Consider the following 22,053-nt stretch of genomic DNA (forward strand, 5'->3'; position numbering starts at 1 on the left):
GTATATTATCGCAACCAGAAAAAAGTATGGCTGGATGGTAAGCTGTTCAAAAAATGATTACACACCCAGTTTGTTCCCTCTGTTTGACGGTTTTGTAAGGAAAGTCATTTTTCTCCCCGTGCAATCCTTTTGACTGATAACGCGCCATCTCACCCCAGCACTGAGGAATTATGTGATGGAGAAATTGTGGTGAAGTTATTGCCTCTAAATGTTACATCACTTCTACAACCAATGGCCCAGGGCATACTGCAAACATTAAAACTGATTTAAAGAAAACAATTTTTAAGAATGCTGATCCAAGATGATAGTATTCCTTTGGTGGACAAAATAAAAAAGACCAATGTGAGGGATGTTGTTTATTGGGCCACTGAGGCATGGCAGAATATTTCAGAAAATACTTTGCGAAAATCTGGAGAACACTGTGGACATCTTTTGAATTTCAGGACAACCTAGTTGAAAATGAAGAGGAAAATCTACTACAAATGATACAGGCAATCCCTGGATGTGAAGAAGCTAGTGAAGGAGACGTAGATGAGTATGTGGCAGCAGATGGGGCTTCTTATGTGGAGAACCTTACTGACGGTGATTTAGTTGCTGCTGTGAGTCAAGACCAGGAAGAAGTGCACTGCTGTGATGGAAGTGACAATGAGCCTGAAAGCAACAAAGGAGAGCTGGTGCCACACAGTGACACAGCAGAAACCCTTGACCTTGTGCCACATTATTTGGAGCAACAGCCCAAGGCTACCCCTGTTATTTTGATGTTTATGAGACGATGGCGCAACTATGCATCATATAACAGACTGTCTTCATTACGCCAAAAAAACAATCACTGAGGTTAGGGATAAAATGTCCACTGTATTTTAGTAAATTTGACAGCTTTTCTTTCATTGTTATGCATTGTTTAAACCTAATGTTTTCTTGCCAATTTTTCTAATACATGTTTACTGCACTGTGTAAATTAAAACAGTGTGTATGTACAGCAGTTTAACGCACAGTTTTACATAGTTAGACTAACATTTTTCATGTTCGGATTAAGCAAACGTTCGGATTACCGGGACTCTGCTGTAAACACAACATGCATACATCCTATCAATTCCAGCACTACTAGAAAACATAGAAAAAGCTAAGTATGTAACTTCCTGTTATTGCAGGTGGTACACGTGACACTTGGGACGTGACTAACTGACTGGGCTGAAACAAACAGTTGCTGGCCCTTCAAAACTAACAAATGAATAACAACTGTGCTACAAACTGCCTGAATTTGCACTTTAAAGTTACAAAAAGCAAGATTACACATCTTAAATAGAAAAGCATACATGGAATTTAAGAAGTATACTACTAATAAGACATTCAGCATACTGGGTAAGGGAGTTCTCCTCACTGCAGATACGTTGCCCTCAGGTGTACAGGCTGCATGTGAGCGATTTTTTGCTGTGGAGGGTGTGACAGCTGTTTAAATACAGATAACGTTGGTGGTTAGTAGGTTTTATATAGGTGTGTATGAAGCCATCAGAGAGGTGGGGAGGTCAATGTGCTGGAAGGTGGCATTTTGGGTTGAGGAGGACCACATGAAGCGGATGGGACAGAAGGTGTTCAGGGTGGAGAAATGAGGTGGGATGAGCACAGCACTACATCGAGACACGCAGATGGCTAGCAAATGCATCTGCCCAAAATCAAATCAGGTATCAAGCCTTTCCCTTGGTTTCTACACAAAACGCTAAAATTTCCTGAGTTTTTCAGAACATAAAATAATTCCTTAACTTTTCCCTGGATGCTCTGATTAAACTGATGTAAAGTTACAATATTTTCAGCAACATCCCTCTTACAATATTCATCACAAGGCAGTTTGAACACCATATCCTAACACTGCTAACATCAAAACCTTCAGGGCCCCTAGCGGGGAAATGGTGCATGTTACATTCTTGTCACATACTGATGTGTTTCTTTGTATCACCTCTAAACACTCTAAAATTTTGTATAAGTAGTTTATTTTGACATTCTGTGTGTAGATGTAAAAGTTCGTTGTGACTTGTCTGCTTACCACCTGACTGTGCAAAACTTCCTCATGTTCTTTGTAATTGATTTTCAAAATACATATATAAATAAAGTAACTTCTACATCTACATCTACATCTACATCCATACTCCGCAAGCCACCCGACGGTGTGTGGCAGAGGGCATTTTGAGTACCTCTATCTGTTATCCCTTCTATTCCAGTCTCGTATTGTTCGTGGAAAGAAAGATTGTTGGTATGCCTCTGTGTGGGCTCTGATCTCTCTGATTTTATCCTCATGGTCTCTTCGTGAGATGTACGTAGGAGGGAGCAATATACTACTTGACTCCTCGGTGAAGGTATGTTCTCGAAACCTCAACAAAAGCCCGTACCGAGCTACTGAGCGTCTCTCCTGCAGAGTTTTCCACTGGAGTTTATCTATCATCTCCGTAACGCTTTCGCGATTACTAAATGATCCTGTAACAAAGCGCACTGCTCTCCTTTGGATCTTCTCTATCTCTTCTATCAACCCTAACTGGTCAGATCCCACACTGCTGAGCAGCATTCAAGTAATGGGCGAACAAGTGTACTGTAACCTACTTCCTTTGTTTTCGGATTGCATTTCCTTAGGATTCTTCCAATGAATCTCAATCTAGCATCTGCTTTACCGACAATCAACTTTATATGATCATTCCATTTTAAATCACTCCTAATGCCTACTCCCAGATAATTTATGGAATTAACTGCTTCCAGTTGCCGACCTGCTATATTGTAGATAAATGATAAAGGATCTTCCTTTCTATGTATTCACAGCTCATTACACTTGTCTACATTGAGATTCAATTGCCATTCGCTGCACCATGCGTCAATTCATAGCAGATCCTCCTGCATTTCGGTACAATTTTCCATTACTACAACCTCTCGATATACCACAGCATCATCCGCAAGAAGCCTCAGTGAACTTTCGATGTTATCCACAAGGTCATTTATGTATAGTAATCAATGAGCTAATATTAAGTACAAACCACATGTGGAAATTTCTGGTAGGCCTCATAAGATGACATTCCTTCTGGAATTTCATACTGTAAACTTGTTCGGACAGCTAAACGTTCATCTATGGAGTCGAAGTAACCCTTTTCAACTGCAAAAAATGCTTGCCTGTAACAAATGGTACAAAACTGGATGTTACATATTTACTGTTATTCATTCTAGCATTTACAACATCTAATGCAAACACTTTTAAAATTACGTGCTTTACTCTTGGATAAAAATTATTTTAAAAAAGATGGAGCAAATTAAATGCAAATTGTTCACTAAAAAGCTCTCATTATTCACAGGAAATCAACCAAAATTTGTGGAAGAACAGCACTCATAAAATTTTGTGTTTACTTTGTTTCTCTCTCTTTAATCCATAACTACCACACAGTCATTACATTTCTCTGAGCACAAATAGCACACCGATATGTTCCTTACATTTCGAAAGGTGCAGTCCACGTGGCACATAATACATTCACTGCACTGAAAACGCAATCATCACTAAGTTACAACACAAAATACAAATGGCTCATTTGTTTGCAATCAGTTTCAATTATGTAAGTTCCATAATACTTCTCTGAGGTAGCTGCATAACATTTTCAGATCACACACTGACAGGCTGCATTGATTATTAGTGCATTTTAGAATGCAAAGAAACTTATAATTGATATAGAATTACATTTCCCTGGAGACATATTAGTCTCAACTTTATCTTCGATCAGGACAGAAGCTGAAGCAATGAATTTGTGCCATGGCCGGGACTTGAACCCAGGTCTCCTGCTAACTAAGCACATCTGCCCAGAAAGCTGGAGATGCAGTTTCAGGTTTGGCTGTGGCACAAATTTTAATTCACTGCTTCAGCTTCTATCCTTATCAAAAACATACAATTGTTCTCGTGTGTCTGAGCTCCCTCTTGGAGAACAGACTATATATGCATCTGGTTGTCAGTGTGTCTTCAGTGTATAATTGCAGCCAGAACCCAAACTAAGTGTAATGGATATCCTACATTATACTGTGACAAGGCTGAAATAAAATACTGACCATGCCAAAATTGCCACATTCTCTGCTGTAGAGACAGAAAACACTATTGATTAAGAAATGTCAACTCTGTGATCTATATTGCTACAGCAGAGTTTCAAATGGAGCATTTGGCAACTACTTACTGAAACAGGGGAAAGGAACACAATAGAAGACAAATGGGTAGCTCTCAGAGATGATACAGTAAAGGTATAAGAGGTTCCAATAAGCAAAAAGACATGGTCCAGTAGAATTCCATGGATAACATTCAACAACTTTGACAAAACACAGTATATACAGTTCCACAGAGTAAATGGAATGACACCGTTAATAAATATAGATTTTGATCAGAAATCAGTAGCTAAGGTAGAATATTCAAAATTTCTAGGTGTATGCATTGATGAGGGGTTGAACTGGAAAAAATACCCTGAAGATCTGCTGAAACGTTTGAGTTCAGCTACTAAATTTTGGTGATATACATCTCAGTAAATTAGCTTACCATGCCTATTTTCATTCTCTGCTTTCACTTGGCATCATATTCTGGGGTAACTCATCACTGAGTAAAAGAGTGTTCATTGCACAAAAGCGTGTAATCAGAATAATTGCTGAAGCTCTTCCAAGATCATCCTGCAGACACTTATTTAAAGAGCTAGGGATCTTCACTGTAGCCTCACAATATATATATTCACTTACGAAATTTGTTATTAACAATCCGAACAAATTCAAAAGTAATAGCAGTGTACATGGCAACAACATTACGAGAAAGGATGATCTTCACTACTCAAGGTTAAATCTAACTTTGGCTCAGAAAGGGGTAAATTATGCTGCCACAAAAACTTTGGTCACTTACCTAATAGCATCAAAAGTCTGACAGATAACCATATAGCATTAAAAAGGAAATTAAAAGAATTTCTGAATGGCAACTCCTTCTACTCATTAGATGAATTTTTGGATATAGTAAGTGGGTAATTCCCCCCTCCCCTTGCCCAAAAAAAAAATTAATAAAAATAAATAAAAATATTAAGTGTCATGTAATCTTTTGTGTAATATTATATCTTGTATAGACACCTTTTATTAACCCGACACGTTCCACATCACTACGAAGTGTCGTATACATGATCTATGGAACGAGTACTAATCTAATCTAATCATATTGAACTTAGCTAATGAAACAAGAACATGTAAATGTTCAACGAATGAAGCAAGCAAAAGGGATTACAGACATCTAACAAATGTGACAGAAAGTGCAAAATGGTAAATCATAAATGGTTTGAACAGAAATCCAACAATAGATGCCACCTGCATGAGAATTAATGACATCCTTGAGAAAAGAAAATCAGCTGTAAGAAAACATAGAGCTTAGATGGCAAGTCAATACTAACCAAAGGAGAGACAGAAGGTAACAGGAATATACAAGGTGCTTCACAATTCATGTTACACACTTCCAGAAGTTGTAGAGGGGACTTAGTAGTTCAAGTTTTATATAGGACCCCATGTCATCCAATGACACCACTGTGAGTTGTGTGAACATGAAGTTGAGCAGGCTGCTGCTGACTGAAATGAAACCTCATAAGACTGCAGTGCCAGTTGCTACACCTGGGAGATGGGAATATACTAGACATGGCCTACACCCCATGTCATCCAATGACACCACTGTGAGTTGTGTGAACATGAAGTTGAGCAGGCTGCTGCTGAGTGAAATGAAACCTCATAAGACTGCAGTGCCAGTTGTTACACCTGGGAGATGGGAATATACTAGACGTGGCCCACACCTGAACAGGAAATGGAAAGATGGGTTGGCTGGGGCCACCATCACACATAGCAAGATCCCTGTGGTTACTGGTGTCAGAGGGGCACCTTTTTTGGGTTGTTGTTGTTGTTGTGGTCTTCAGTCCTGAGACTGGTTTGATGCAGCTCTCCATGCTACTCTATCCTGTGCAAGCTTCTTCATCTCCCAGTACCTACTGCAACCTACATCCTTCTGAATCTGCTTAGTGTATTCATCTCTTGGTCTCCCCCTACGATTTTTACCCTCCACGCTGCCCTCCAATACTAAATTGGTGATCCCTTGATGCCACAGAACATGTCCTACCAACCGATCCCTTCTTCTGGTCAAGTTGTGCCACAAACTTCTCTTCTCCCCAATCCTATTCAATACTTCCTCATTAGTTATGTGATCTACCCACCTAATCTTCAGCATTCTTCTGTAGCACCACATTTCGAAAGCTTCTATTCTCTTCTTGTCCAAACTATTTACCGTCCATGTTTCACTTCCATACATGGCTACACTCCATACAAATACTTTCAGAAATGACTTCCTGACACTTAAATCTATACTCGATGTTAACAAATTTCTCTTCTTCAGAAACGCTTTCCTTGCCATTGCCAGTCTACATTTTATATCCTCTCTACTTCGACCATCATCAGTTATTTTGCTCCCCAAATAGCAAAACTCCTTTACTACTTTAAGTGTCTCATTTCCTAATCTAATTCCCTCAGCATCACCCGACTTAATTCCACTACATTCCATTATCCTCGTTTTGCTCTTGTTGATGTTCATCTTATATCCTCCCTTCAAGATACCATCCATTCCATTCAACTGCTCTTCCAAGTCCTTTGCTGTCTCTGACAGAATTACAATGTCATCGGCAAACCTCAAAGTTTTTATTTCTTCTCCATGGATTTTAATACCTACTCCGAAATTTTCTTTTGTTTCCTTTACTGCTTGCTCAATATACAGATTGAATAACATCGGGGAGAGGCTACAACCCTGTCTTACTCCCTTCCCCACCGCTGCTTCCCTTTCATGTCCCTCGACTCTTATAACTGCCATCTGGTTTCTGTACAAATTGTAAATAGCCTTTCGCTCCCTGTATTTTACCCCTGCCACCTTTAGAATTTGAAAGAGAGTATTCCAGTCAACATTGTCAAAAGCTTTCTCTAAGTCTACAAATGCTAGAAACGTAGGTTTGCCTTTCCTTAATCTTTCTTCTAAGATAAGTCGTAAGGTCAGTATTGCCTCACGTGTTCCAGTATTTCTACGGAATCCAAACTGATCTTCCCTGAGGTTGGCTTCTACTAGTTTTTCCATTCGTCTGTAAAGAATTCGTGTTAGTATTTTGCAGCTGTGGCTTATTAAACTGATAGTTCGGTAATTTTCACATCTGTCAACACCTGCTTTCTTTGGGATTGGAATTATTATATTCTTCTTGAAGTCTGAGGGTATTTCACCTGTCTCATACATCTTGCTGACCAGATGGTAGAGTTTTGTCAGGACTGGCTCTCCCAAGGCCGTCAGTAGTTCCAATGGAATGTTGTCTACTCCGGGGGCCTTGTTTCGACTCAGGTCTTTCAGCGCTCTGTCAAACTCTTCACGCAGTATCGTATCTCCCATTTCATCTTCATCTACATCCTCTTCCATTTCCATAATATTGTCCTCAAGTACATCGCCCTTGTATAGACCCTCTATATACTCCTTCCACCTTTCTGCTTTCCCTTCTTTGCTTAGAACTGGGTTTCCATCTGAGCTCTTGATGTTCATACAAGTGGTTCTCTTATCTCCATAGGTCTCTTTAATTTTCCTGTAGGCAGTATCTATCTTACCCCTAGTGAGATAAGCCTCTACATCCTTACATCTGTCCTCTAGCCATCCCTGCTTAGCCATTTTGCACTTCCTGTCGATCTCATTTTTGAGACGTTTGTATTCCTTTTTGTCTGCTTCATTTACTGCATTTTTATATTTTCTCCTTTCATCAATTAAATTCAATATTTCTTCTGTTACCCAAGGATTTCTACTAGCCCTCGTCTTTTTACCTACTTGATCCTCTGCTGCCTTCACTACTTCATCCCTCAAAGCTACCCATTCCTCTTCTACTGTATTTCTCTCCCCCATTCCTGTCAATTGTTCCCTTATGCTCTCCCTGAAACTCTGTACAACCTCTGGTTCTTTCAGTTTATCCAGGTCCCATCTCCTTAAATTCCCACCTTTTTGCAGTTTCTTCAGTTTTTATCTACAGGTCATAACCAATAGATTGTGGTCAGAGTCCAGTGGGTTAGAATAAGGATTCAGGTACCCTGTTTTGAAAGAAGTGAAAATAACAGAAGAGCTCCGCAAAATGCTCAATAATGCACAGAACAGTAATGTTAGCTTATTTCATCAAAATACTAGAGGATTGAGTCATCAGACAAAAGAGTTTCTTGTCTGGAAAATTTAGAGAGCTCTGAAAAGATAGACATCCTGTACCTGTCTGAGCACCATATAATAACAGGGTTAGATAAGTTACATGTAAAAGATTATACTATTGCAGATTATGCATGCAGAAATAAAATAGGAAAAGGAGGAGTTTTTACATATGTGAAGAGAAAACACAAGTTCAAAAACACTGAGACAATATTTTGTCAAGATCAGGACATAGAAGTGTGTGCTTGTGAACTAATGCTCCAAAATAGTTCACTTTTGATTGTAACTGTATACAGTTCCCCACTGGGAAATTTTAAACTATTTATGAGGGATCTGGGTTCCTTACTGTGCTATCTGTCAGACAGCAGCAAGCAGTCTGTGGTGACTTCAGTGTAGATTTTCTGAAGGATTCTGATAGGAAAAATGGTCTCGAAACCTTATTTGGATCTACAATTTGGGCTCAGTAATTAACTTTATAACACAGGTGGTGAAAGACAGTATGACCCTAATTTATAATGTTGTCTTTGATGAAGCTCATACTAAGAAAATAACTATTCACCCAGTAACAAATGCTCTCCCTGATCATGATGCACAGCCTTACAGTATGAATACCACTCAGTGGAAATCAGTTAGAATAATTAATGAGTCTGGGACAAATGTTTATAAGAATGGTTTACAGGAGATTATAAGAGATGTAATTTATAATGAACCAAATGCTAACATAATCTATTCCATGATAAATTATATCATTATTTGTAACAGATTTCAGCAAAAGCAAATCAGAAAGGACACTAAACAGCCATGTAAAAAACCTGGGTCACTAGATGGATTAAAGTCTCTTGTGAATGGAAAAGGGAAGTGCATCTTTTGGGAAGAACAAATAGGGATCCTGTAGTAGTTGAACACTACAAAAACTACTCAAAATTACTAAGAAAAGTTATTAAAAGCAAAATAACATGCACATAATTTCAGAATTCAGTATTTCCAACAATAGACTTAAAACTATATGGAATGTAGTGAAATGAGTGGCAGGACAACCAGCCACAGAACAAGACAATGTCACTACTGAGCTGAATTGAACAGCTATGAATGATGCATCACAGGTACCAAATGCATTCAACAATCATTTCTTAAATATAGCATAAAGCATAGGGACAAACAGTTCAATAGAAAAATCACAGCAGTATCTTGAAAATTTAACTTTCATAAAATTCAATCATATGAATGTATCACCAATTTCTCCTTCTGTAATTAAGAAAATTATACATTCTCTCAGAAATAAAGGTTCATCTGGTTTTGATGGTATTTCCAATAGAGTACTAAAAATTTGTTCCCATGCAATAAGCCCAGTCTTATCTGAAATATGTAATGCATCATTTACTAAAGGCATTTCTCCAGAGAGACCGAAATATGCCATTGTTAATGTTGTGACTCGCCGATTATTCAAAGTGCGTGTCCTCTACGTGCGGCGCTGTCTGCCAGCCATGCAGCAGCTGCGCCACCTAAGCGGCCAGCCGAGCAGCGACCGCTAGACTGAGACTCAGTGTTTAATCGAATGCCGACTTGTACACAGGTCAACTTACTCAGTGACTTATATGTGTTGTTGTGTTGTCCGAAACATGTATTAAATATGAAGATTTAACAATTGGCGACGAGGTAGTGGATTTTTCCTTTTCACTGTTAACCCACAGGGTTCCATGGCTACTGTCGAGCAGCTCTTGCAAAATCTCCTTGAACAGCAAACGCTTCTAACAGTGGCGATTCGCGATTTCGTCGCGGCGTCAAATGCGGGGCGTTTCTCGACGTTGGCTGTACCTCCTTTTCCATCTTACGACGAGACGGCGGAAGACTGGTCTGATCATGAAAAACGTCTTCGACAGCACTTCTTGGCATTTCATGTCACGGACGAACAACCATGTAAGTCTCTGTTCCTTTCCTGGATTTCACCTCAAATGTATCGGTTGTTGTCGCAATTGGCTCCTTTGAAGGATCCTGCGTCTTTGTCCTTTGCTGAAATGTGCTCCCTTCTGTCTGTCTATTTTCAAAAGCAAACGCATGTGGTAGCCTCTCGTGTTGCCTTTTATCGTTGTCAAAAACAACCAAATCAGTCCTATCGTGCTTGGGCTGCTGAACTTCACGGCCTCAGTCGAAAGTGTCAATTTGTTACTGACGTTCACAAAGAATCCTATGCCGATTCTATGGTACGGGATGCTATTATCCGGTCGGCGCCCGACAAAGAAGTTCGGCAACATGCCCTTCAGTTGGCGAATCCGACTCTAGATGAAGTTCTCTCCATTGCGCAGTCTTTTGAAATTTCTCGCACCGCTGGGGCGCGAATAGGAGCGTGGGGTGACGAGGGGAAATACAACCTCTGTGCGCTGTTGACGATGCGTGCGGCGCGTCCCCGCCGGCCAACGTGGCCGCAGTATGCTCCGACGCAGCGCCTCAGCCTAGCCGTAAACAACCCACTAAGAAACTGCAGCAACATCCCCGGCAACTTCCTTCATGTCCGCGGTGTTTTATGAAACATTCACGCGAGGATTGTCCCCAACGTTGGGCTGTGTGTCACAATTGCAAAAAGAAAGGTCATGTGTCTTCCGTTTGTAAATCCGACCGCATACATGATGTTCATGAACATGACGCTGATTCTGATTCTGTGTTGTCTGTCAATTGCACTTCTTCCCTTTCAGGGAAGTTATTCCTCACTGTCCAAATCCTTGGTCGAGATGTTCGCATGCAAGTGGATACCGGTTCTGCTGCCACTATAATTAATTCTCAGACGTATCTTCAGCTGGGTTCTCCACTCCTGTCCCCTGTCACTCGGCAATTACGGACGTACAATAAACAGAAGATTTCTCTCTTGGGACAGTTTCATGCTGAAATATCTTACAAATCCGTCATTCGCACTATTCCCATATTTGTGGTCGACCAGAGCAACGCAGAAAATCTTTTTGGTTTCGATGCCTTTTGCGTTTTCGGGTTCTCCATAGATGACTCTGTCAATATTCTCTCTGACGCTATTCCTTATGCTCAACTGCATTCCTTGTCGACGACATTTTTGTCCCTTTTTTCTCCTGGGTTAGGCCATGCAAACGACTTTGAAGCTCATATCATGCTCAAACCCACTGCTCGGCCTAAGTTTTTTCGGGCTCGGCCCATTCCTGTGGCCCTTCGTGATCGGGTCAAACGGGAGTTGGATCGTCTCACTGCTTCAGGGGTCTTGCTTCCTGTCACTTCCAGTGAGTGGTCCTCTTCTGTCATTGTCGTTGCTAAGCCCAATGGTGATATTCGTCTCTGTGGCGATTTCAAAGCCACTGTAAATGCTCAATGCCTCATCGACACTTATCCTATGCCCCGTCCTGAAGAACTGTTCACTAAACTCGCTGGAGGACAGTATTTTTCTAAAATTGACCTGTCGGAAGCTTATCATCAACTTCCTCTCGACGCTGCTTCCCGGCAGTTTCTGGTCCTTAACACGCCTTTCGGCCTCTATCAATACCAACGCTTGCCATTCGGGGTTGCTAGCGCCCCTGCTCTCTTTCAGCGATTCTTGGAACAATTATTGCTCCCTGTCCCGGGGTGTATCAATTACACGGACGACATTGTTGTCACTGGCTCCACCACTGAAGAACATCTTCAAAATCTCCGCACACTTTTTAATGTCTTACAGACTGCCGGTCTTAAGTGTAATCTTCAGAAGTCACAATTTTTTCAGGCATCTATCAGTACTTGGGGTTTCAACTCTCTCGGGATGGTATTCATCCGTTTCAACACACTGTTGCTGCGATCGATGCCCTTCCTCACCCTACATCTGTTAAGGAACTGCAGGCTTTCTTGGGGAAAATAGCATACTATCACAAGTTTTTACCATCTGCGGCGTCAGTGGCTCAACCGTTGCATCTCCTGTTGCATAAAAACGTGCCTTTTCACTGGTCCGTGTCATGTGACACGGCTTTCCGGAAATTAAAGACTATGCTGAAACAGGCCCCGTGCCTGGCTCGACCTGGCCAACATCTTGTTCTTGCCACAGACACCTCTCAATACGGGGTCGGTGCAGTCCTTGCGCACCGTTTTTCTGACGGTTTGGAACAACCCATCGCTTATGCCTCCAAAACGCTCACAGATGCCCAACAGAAGTATTCTCAAATTGAGAAAGAAGCTTTGGCCATCATTTATTCTCTTCATCAGTTTGGTGTTTTTCTCTATGGCTCGAAATTTCATCTTGTTACAGATCACAAACCACTTGTTTCCTTGTTTCATCCATCAACATCACTTCCTGACAAGGCTGCACACCGCCTCCAGCGTTGGGCTCTTTACTTGTCCCGTTTCAATTATGAGATTCATTTCCGGCCAACGGCTCAACATGCGAATGCTGATGCTTTGTCTCGCCTTCCCATGGGTCCTGATCAGGCATTATATAGGGATGAACGTTTGTGTTTCCACCTGGATGTTGAAGAGCAGCGGGTTGTGGACGGGTTCCCCATCACTGGGAACAGGCTGGCGGCTGCTACGGGTTCTGACCCTACCCTCTCCCGGGTTTTACGCTGTATTCAGAAGGGTTGGCCAGATCGCCCATCCGCTAAGACTTCTGATCCGTTGCGGAACTACTACACTTTGCGCCACCGCCTCACGGCTAGGGATGGTGTTATCCTCCTCTCCACTGACAATGCTTCGCCGGGTGTTGTGGTACCTGCGTCTTTGCGTGCTTCGGTCTTGCGCCTCCTTCACCAGGGGCACTGGGGTGTGTCTCGCACAAAATCTCTGGCGTGCCGTCATGTGTACTGGCCTGGCATCGACTCTGAAATTGCACACATGGTCGCTGCCTGCGGCCCTTGTGCATCACAGGCCGCTGCCCCGAAGTCATATTTGTCACCGTGGCCTTCGCCTGAGAAGCCCTGGGAGCACATTCATGCTGACTTTGCGGGACCCTTTTTAGGTACTTATTGGCTCCTCGTAATTGACGCCTATTCTAACTTTCCTTTCATTGTCCGTTGCACGTCACCTACCACCGCGGCAACCACCAGTGCTCTCGCCCGCATTTTTTCTTTGGAAGGCCTCCCCACTGCTCTTGTTACTGATAATGGTCTGCAATTTGCCTCTTCCGACTTTGTGGATTTTTGTGCTCGTCATGGCGTTACGCATGTCACGGCCCCGCCTTTCCATCCCCAATCCAACGGTGAGGCTGAACGACTGGTCCGCTCATTTAAGGCTCAGATGCGGAAACTTCTGACTTCTTCTGCTGCTCATGATGCGCTTCTCCAGTTCCTGGCGTCTTACCATTTCACCCCCATGGGCAATCACAGCCCGGCTGAGCTCTTACATGGCCGACAGCCCCGCACGCTACTTCATCTTCTGCGGCCTCCCACCTCACGGCCGCGAGTGCCTCCACTTGGCTGGTTCACCGCCGACGACCTCGTCTGGGTACGGGGATATGGCAGGCGGCCAAAACGGAGCCCGGGCCGCATCTTACGACACCGTGGCAGACGCCTGTATGAAATCCAGACGGACACGGGTGTTGCAGTGCGTCATTAGGACCAGCTTCGGCCTCGGGTGCCAGCAACGCCTGTTCCGAATGCCGCCACACCACCTTTGGCTCTACCTGATGCTCGGGATCTTGGCATCTCTTAATACTCACAACGCAGCCCTCTCACTGTCATCGCGATGCCAGCACCAGAACGGACGCCACCAGGAGACGTGCCCATGCAGGAACCGGAGGACCATCCTCTGTCAGAGTACATCTACTCGCCTCCTCCTCCAACGGACGCCGACACATCGCCCATGTCTCCTGTCATATCAACTGGACTTGCCGCAACGGGCAGATTGGTGCATGGGGCCCCAGCAGATTCGACCCCTACGTCTCCTGTCATCTCGACCCGTTATCATCGGGGACACTTCCGTCCGTACGGGAAGCCTCCTCCTCGAGACTTTACGGTGAGTCAAACAATGCCTATGGACGTTAGCCATCTCCAGGACACCTCCATCAAGACCAGTGCAACAATTTCAAAGGGGGGAAAAGTGTTGTGACTCGCTGATTATTCAAAGTGCCGCCGCGCAAGTACGCGTGTCCTCTACGTGCGGCGCTGTCTGCCAGCCATGCAGCAGCTGCGCCACATAAGCGGCCAGCCGAGCAGCGGCCGCTAGACTGAGACTCAGTGTTTAATCGAATGTCGACTTGTACACAGGTCAACTTACTCAGTGACTTATATGTGTTGTTGTGTTGTCCGAAACATGTATTAAATTTGAAGATTTAACAGTTAAATCCCTACTTAAGGTGATAAGAGATATGCCAATAACTACTGACCTGTTTCACTGCTGAGATCATTCTCCAAAATTTTTTAGAAGATCGTGTATTCTAGAATAGTATCTCAACTTAGCTACAATAGTATTCTTAGCAAACCACAGTTTGTGTTTCAGGAGGGTTACTCTACTGAGAATGCCTTTTACACATTCACTCACCAGATTTTACAAGCATTAAATAATAAAATAGCACCTGGTGGTATTTTCTGCAAGGCATTTGACTGCGAATCACGGTATTCACCTAGGTAAACTAACGTTTTATGGGATTGATAGTATAGCCAACCAATGGATAACGTCATATCTAACCAAAAGAATGCAGAAGGTTGTACTTAGTAACTCGAGCAAAATAGTCCAGGGACATAATTCTGACTGGAGAAAAATCATATACAAGGTTCCCCCCAAGTTCAATCTTGGGTCCACTACCGTTCCTTATATATAGTAAACGATCTTCTGTCTTCCATCTAGTACACAACAAGTAGAATTATTTCTTTTTGCAGATGACATTAGTTTTGTAATTAATCCAAGCACACATACAGAAACAGAAGAAATAGTACACAGAGTTCTTTAAAGTAACACTGACTGGTTTTCTCTGAATGGTCTCACCATCAATTTTAAAAAGACATGACATAGTCAGTTCTGCATATCTAGAGGCACTACACCAATGATAAGTGTAACATATGGTGGAAAAATAATAAATATGGTGGAAACTTCAAAATTCTTAGGGATTCATATTGATGAAATTCAAATTGGAAAAAAAAAGTGTTCAGAATGCAACCTACCGTATGTGCAAATTAATTTATTTATGTGAATGTAAGATGACTCATTCCACATCATTACAATCTATCATGCAAAATGATCCCATGGAACATCTAATTGACTAACCAACAACTAACTAATTACAGAAGATCAAAGTTATACGTGCCAATGCCTGTAAATGTGTGTATATACAGGGTGATTCTGTGATGATCTTACAAACATTCTAGTATGATGGAGAATAATAAATGTCAAAAGTTATAAGCAAAAACTGTTCTGAGAGCTCTGATAGTGGAATACATGTACTGATACAGTTGTTGCTAAGGCTGTAGGACAGGCAACTTGCAAAGGTGGTAAGGAGAAAAAGGAAAATATGTCCAGCAAACATGGGCTCTAAAAAGCATACCTGAGGAGCTATGACCACTTGTTCATCTTTGCTACTGTGAAACACATCTCCCTCTACCAAACAAGTGCTCAAAACCTCTAAGGTTGGCATTTTAGAGCCCATGTTTATTGACTTTTTTCTTGTTTTGTTCCATACTACTACCTCTAATAGTCCTAACAGTCTTAGCAGCAACAGTACCAGTACATGTATTCCATGTCAGAGGTATCAGAACTGTTTTCACTTATAATTTTTGACTTACTCATTTCTTGTACAGGGACCCTTACGTCAGACTGATAAATTTATCCTTCTTCTTCATCATAGAAAGTTTGTATCATCATCATGGAATCGCCCTGTATATACATGCATTTACAGGTAACAGCACCTGTGATTTTGATGCTTTGTAGTGCTGTTGGGTGGCATTCTTAGACATGGCTTTCTATATAAAACTTGACCTACTACATCCCCTCTACAACTTCTACAAGCGTGTAAAATTAACTGTGAAACACCCTGTACAAAAATGGCTTTACAAGGGAAACACACTTGAAGATAGTATTATCGAGGGGAAGGACAAGTAGATGAAGATGAGATGGGAGATATCAAATTGTGAGGTGAATTTGATGTAGCCCTGAAAGACCTAAGTCAAAACAATGCCCATAGATAGGCAACATTCCCTCTGAATTATTGAGATCTTTGGGACAGAAAGTCAGATATATAAAATATATGAGACACCTTAGGTGTCTAGAAGAATGTAAGAATCTCAATTATAAAGAAGGGAGGCACTGAGAGGTGTGAATGTTACAGAAACGTAAGTTTAATAAGTCACTGGAAAGACTGGTAAAATCTGACCTCAGGAAAGATTAGTTTGGAACACAAAAGACAACACTGACTCTGGGTTATCATAGGAAGTAGACTGAAGAAACGCAAACCTATGTTTATAGCATAATTTGTAGATTTAGAGAAAGTTTTTGACAATGTTCACTGGACTACAATGTTTGAAATTTGGAAGATAGCAAGAGTAAAATATATGGAGTGAGATTAGGAAACAGAATAACCAAGAGCACAGAAAGACTGTATTTCTACCAAACACAAAAAAAAGTTTGTTAACAAGAAGTCAGAAGTAGAAAACATTTTTAATAATCATGTTTTAAGTGTTGTAGAGAAAATAGGATCCAACTATTCATTAGAAAATGCAAGGCATTATATTGAAGAAGCAGTACCTATGCAATCTGATAAAACTGAAATCCAACCCACTTCTCCTACTGAAATTAAGAAAATAATAAATTCACTCAAAAGTAAAAGCTCACATGGAATTGATGGCATTTTCAACAGAGTACTAAAAGCTTGTTCCCAACAAATAAGTAGGATTCTCAACCACATATGTAGTAACTCACTGAAACAGGGCATTTTTCCAGACAGACTGAAATACACTATTGTTAAACCATTGCATAAAAAAAGGGGATAGATCTGATGCTAACAACTACCGCCCAGTCTCACTTCTGACATCTTTATCCAAAATTCTTGAAAAACTAATGTATTCAAGAGTAGCATCAAATATTTGTAAAAATGAAGTATAGGAACCCTGGTTAGAAGGGGGTACCAGGGTAGAATGAAGATGTACGTATTTTCATGTCAAGGAGGTGCTGTCAATGATCTGCAGTAAGTAGAACTAGTTCAGACAGTTACTGCTCAATCTTGGCAGCCATGTCTGTTTGGTTTCCATAAGTGTTGGATTGTGAAGTCTTCGTTGTGCTAATTTTTGCTCCTGCCTTGTAACTTCTGGAGAACTGGAAGCAAGAAAAGGTATACCTACTTATTTACAATATGACTATTGTTAGTAGATGCTTAAAATATGTTTATAATATTTAGTTTCATGCCATTAAATGTTTTTTTTTCCTATCTTTGTTTAGTGGCCTTACCTCCATAACCTAAACCATGTACCTGGAGCGGAATGGGGAAGTACCCCATTCTGTCCTGCTTTTATTAGGCTCCTAATCTATTTTGGTTTGAGTATATAAGAGAAAAACAAATAAGCAGTCATGGTCTACTGAGGCCGTGAACAATGCTATGGAGGCAGTTAATTCTAGCCATTGTGGGTATTTGAAGGCTTCGAACCAATTTGACATTCCCCAGACTACTCTGGAAAGATACGTTAAAAAAAGAACGGAAAACCCTGACTACAAAATTGATAAAATGGCTGGAAAGTTTAAAAACGTATTTACAGAAGAACAGGAACTTGAGCTCGTTAAGTACTTAAAAAGTATGGAGGCTAGGTTATTCGGCTTAACAATCAATGATTTGTGTAAACTAGCTTATCTTTTGGCTGCAAGAAATGGCATTGTTCATAGATTTAAAAATGAAATTGCAGGCAAAGATTGGGTCAACAGGTTCCTTAAAAGACATCCTACTTTACCTGTTCGCAAGCCTGAAGCAACATCTGGTGCAAGAGCAAGGGTTTTAATAAAGTAGCTGGCGATAGTTTGTTTGTTTTTTTTTTTTTTTCTTTTTTTTCCATTACTAAGAAATGTAATTGACAAGCACAGACTAATGGCTTCTCAAATAATTAATTGTGATGAAACAGGTGTTTTGGTTAACCCTAAAAACCAATCAAAGATCATAGCTTGCAAGGGGAAACGTCAAGTAGGATCGTTAACATCTGCAGAAAGAGGCGAAACTGTAATCCCGGGATTGGAATGACTCCTTACCCTCTCCCTTAAAACCCACATCCTTATATATATATATAACTCACGTTAAAGTGACACGTTCCACAACGTTACGAAATGTTGTATTCGTGATCCATGGAACAAGATTTAATGTATGTATATGTAACAACATACAGGGTGATCCACATATACCTGAACTACTACAATGGGTTATAATTTCTTTATAAAAGCTTGTAGAAATGGGAAAGTTGTTTTAATGATCCCAGTAGCTCTGGGGGAATCGAAAGTACTGCTTGTTATTGGCAAGTTGATTGTTGTTTCTGCACAAGAGGTCCTTTGTCTGGTATAATGCCATGCTTGCTCGGCTTGTGTTAGCTCATTCATAGCCTAGTCAGTCAATGTTTGTGAAATCTGTGAGTGTGTAGTTTGGGATGTGTAACAATAATGAACAAATTAGTGATTCGTTCACAGTTTTTATCCGGCAGAAACATGCAATATTCGCTTTGAGAGTGACTTTTACTGTGAAAACAGATTGGAAGACAGACTCGTTGATTACAACCCAATGGGCATTCCAGAGAGAATCCAATGTGCATGATGTTCCATGGAAGGTAACAATTTTATTGACTGTAAGGAAGCTCAAGACAACTGGTGTACTAAACACTGACAGTGGAAATCCAGACAAATGCAGAGGTTATTGATAATGTTCAAAGATGCTTGGGGAACTCTCCAAGGTAATCATTGGCCCTGATTTAGCAAGGAGACAGGCATTTCATGTGGCACACATTTCAGAGAGCTGTGAAGAAATTGGCATTCTGACCATACAGAGAGCACATGATGCAAGCATCGCAAAAACACATCACCAGAAAAGAATGAGTTACTGTCAATGGTTTTGGGTGTTTCTTGTTCAACATCCAGACCTTCTCTCCATAACTGAGTTTACAGATGAGGCATGGTTCCATCTGTCACATTACATCAACACACAAAACAGCAGTACTGGGCTGGTGTAAAACCCCATATAAGCCACAAAATACCACTGCATGATGAAAAGGTTTGAGTGGGGTGCACGGTGTCAGCTCCCAGGAATGCTGCCCCATTTTCTTTGATACGACCATCGACCATAGGCACTACAGTTTATATGGGCATCTTCAATACATTTGTGGAGCAGCTGGATGATGTTGAACTTACAGAAGGCTATTTCCAACAAGATGTAGCAATGTGACACATGTCTAATGCTTCAATGCAACTTGTAACCAATTTCTTTGATGACTGAGTAACCTAAAAAAAATTTGTGGCCCTTGATCAGATAGCCATGGATTTTTTTCTGGTGGGGGTACCTTAAGAGCTGAATGTACAAGAATAGACCAACAACAACCACAGAAACCTGTGAGGCCACTACACACGAAATAAGCAACATTAGTAAGGATACACTTCACAGAACATCAAGGAATATGGTGTAAGAAGTACAGTTGTACATTAGTGCTGGTGGAGTGTGCTTCCAACATTTGCTGTGAGGAATATGTATGTATGTAATCTCCTGGTTGGGTGTTATGATCTCCTAAAATTGCAAATGTGTCCCTTTATGGGTTGTTATGACTCATTAAAGTAGTTCAGATTTATATGGATGAGGTTTGCTACCTGGGCAGCAAAACAAATGATGATGGCTAAAGTAGAGAAGATATAAAATTGTGAGTGACTATAGCAAAGGGAAAAAAATCTGAAAAAGAGGAATTTGTTAACAATGAAAATAAATTTAAGAGTTAGGAAGTCTTTCTTAGAGTAGTTATGTGTAATGTGGCCTTGTAAGGAAGACAAATGTGGATGATACGCAGTTTAGGTAAGAAAAGAATAGAATCTTTTGGTTGTAGTGGTACAGAAGAATTCTGAACATTAGTTGAGTAGATCAAATAACTAATGAAGATGTACTGAATTAAACTGCGGTGAAAAAAACTGATGACACAAACTAACTATTAGGGCATGCTGAGAGGCAGTGCCTCCACATTTTTTATGTGAAAAATCAATGTTTGACTTTGTAATCTCTTAGACTTTCCTGCAATTCCTTGCCATCTAGTTAAGACTGGGTGTTCTGCCAGTCATCTACATCCTCCCAACCAGATACTTTGATGCCATAACTCAATGGCTTCATCACGTATTCCCTGAGACTGAGATCCAGTCTCAGAGAACTCCTGATGAAGACATCGAGTTACGGCATCAAAATATCATGTTGAGAAGATGCAAATCACTAGCAGAACCCGAATCTCAATGAGATAACATGTTTGACTTTGTTGATGGAGCCACAACCTCACCTCTGCTTGCACTGCTTCATCATTATTAAAGTGAAGTTCTCAAAGGAGTTCTTTAAGTTTTGGAAACAGATGAATTGGATAGGGCCAAGTTGGGACTGAATGGAGGGTGACTGATGACAGAGAACCCAAGGCATCATACTGTTGTAGCACTTGAGTTTGGTCCAGCACTGTCATGCTGAAGGAATAGGTGCTCCATGTGTGGATGAACTCTTCAAATTCCTGCTTTCAGTTTTATAAAAGTCTCATAGTACTTTGCAGAGTTTATGGTGTTGTCTTTAGGCATGAATTCCAAATGCAACACACTTTGAACATTCCAGAACACTGTGAAAATGACTTGGCCTTCTAATGGCATGGCCTTGAACCTCTTTGGTGTTGGTGACTCTTAGTGATGAAACTCCATTAGTGCTCTCTTGTTTTCAGGGTCAAAATGGTGAACTTTGCTTTCTTTACCTGTCACTATGTTGTTAAGGAACCCATCACCCTCGCATTCATAACACAAAAGAAGTTGTTGACAGATGTCCACTCTCCTCTGTTTCATGTCAGGAGTGAGCTTTCGAGGCACCCACCATACACACAGTTTTCTGTACTGCAGTTCTGCAATGGTGACCTGTACACACTCTCAGGATGGGCCACACTTACCTGAGAGCAGTGTCTGTGTCATATGATGATTTTCTCTGAGGAGTTCATCAACCAATTCCCATGAGTCTCGTTGGTTGCCATATGTGGTTGTCTACTCTGAGCTCTGCCACACACTCTTGAGTTTAGCACCACTGTTTCCTCCATACTAGCATCAACACTGTTCACAACTTTCATTCTTCTATGGATTTCAATTGGAGGCATACATTGTATGGTCAGAAACTCAATTATAGCACACTGTTTCTCATGCGCTAACACAGGTACATTACACAATGCCATGTTACATGCTACAATTTAGAACCCTCTAGCAATGGAGGGTTGCAACTTTCATCAGCGAAGTGGGAAAGTCTACTAATATGCATGACATGTAATTCCTCAACCAATATTGAGAATAGAATAAAAAAATTGGAAGCATTACTTTCCAGCATGTCCCCTATAAAATAAGGAACTGGTAGGTAAGACTCATCCCGAAGCATCAAGGAACAATCACTTTGATAACAGAAGGAAATGTGTGTATGTGTGTGGGAGGGGGGGGGGAGGAGCAGGAATATGGGGAGGGGTTGGGGGAGGATAAAAATTGATGATGTAGGCCTAGGCAGTTCATATGGAGATAGGTTGCAGTAGTTACACAGAGATGAAGAAGCTTGCACAGAATTGACTGGAGTGAAGAGCTGCATTAAAACCAGTCATTGCACTGAAGACTAAAACTACCACAACAACAACAACACAGTCCCTGAAGGAGGAAGATGAGTAGAAGAAAATTGTCCTATCAAACAGCATGTATTAACCTGCAAT

At 41.2% G+C, this 22,053-nt stretch overlaps 1 protein-coding gene across 1 annotated transcript in view; it reads right to left on the reverse strand.

Annotated features, from left to right (window-relative positions):
• LOC126174909 (TGF-beta-activated kinase 1 and MAP3K7-binding protein 1-like) overlaps positions 1–22,053 on the reverse strand; it is a 121,277-nt gene that overhangs the window by 62,296 nt on the left and 36,928 nt on the right. The window contains exon 4 of the mRNA XM_049921345.1: positions 3,018–3,150. Within this exon, the coding sequence (XP_049777302.1) occupies positions 3,018–3,150 (133 nt within the window). The remainder of the gene's footprint in view (positions 1–3,017; positions 3,151–22,053) is intronic.

Source organism: Schistocerca cancellata, chromosome 3 (assembly GCF_023864275.1).
Source record: "Schistocerca cancellata isolate TAMUIC-IGC-003103 chromosome 3, iqSchCanc2.1, whole genome shotgun sequence".
Lineage (NCBI taxonomy): Eukaryota > Metazoa > Arthropoda > Insecta > Orthoptera > Acrididae > Schistocerca > Schistocerca cancellata.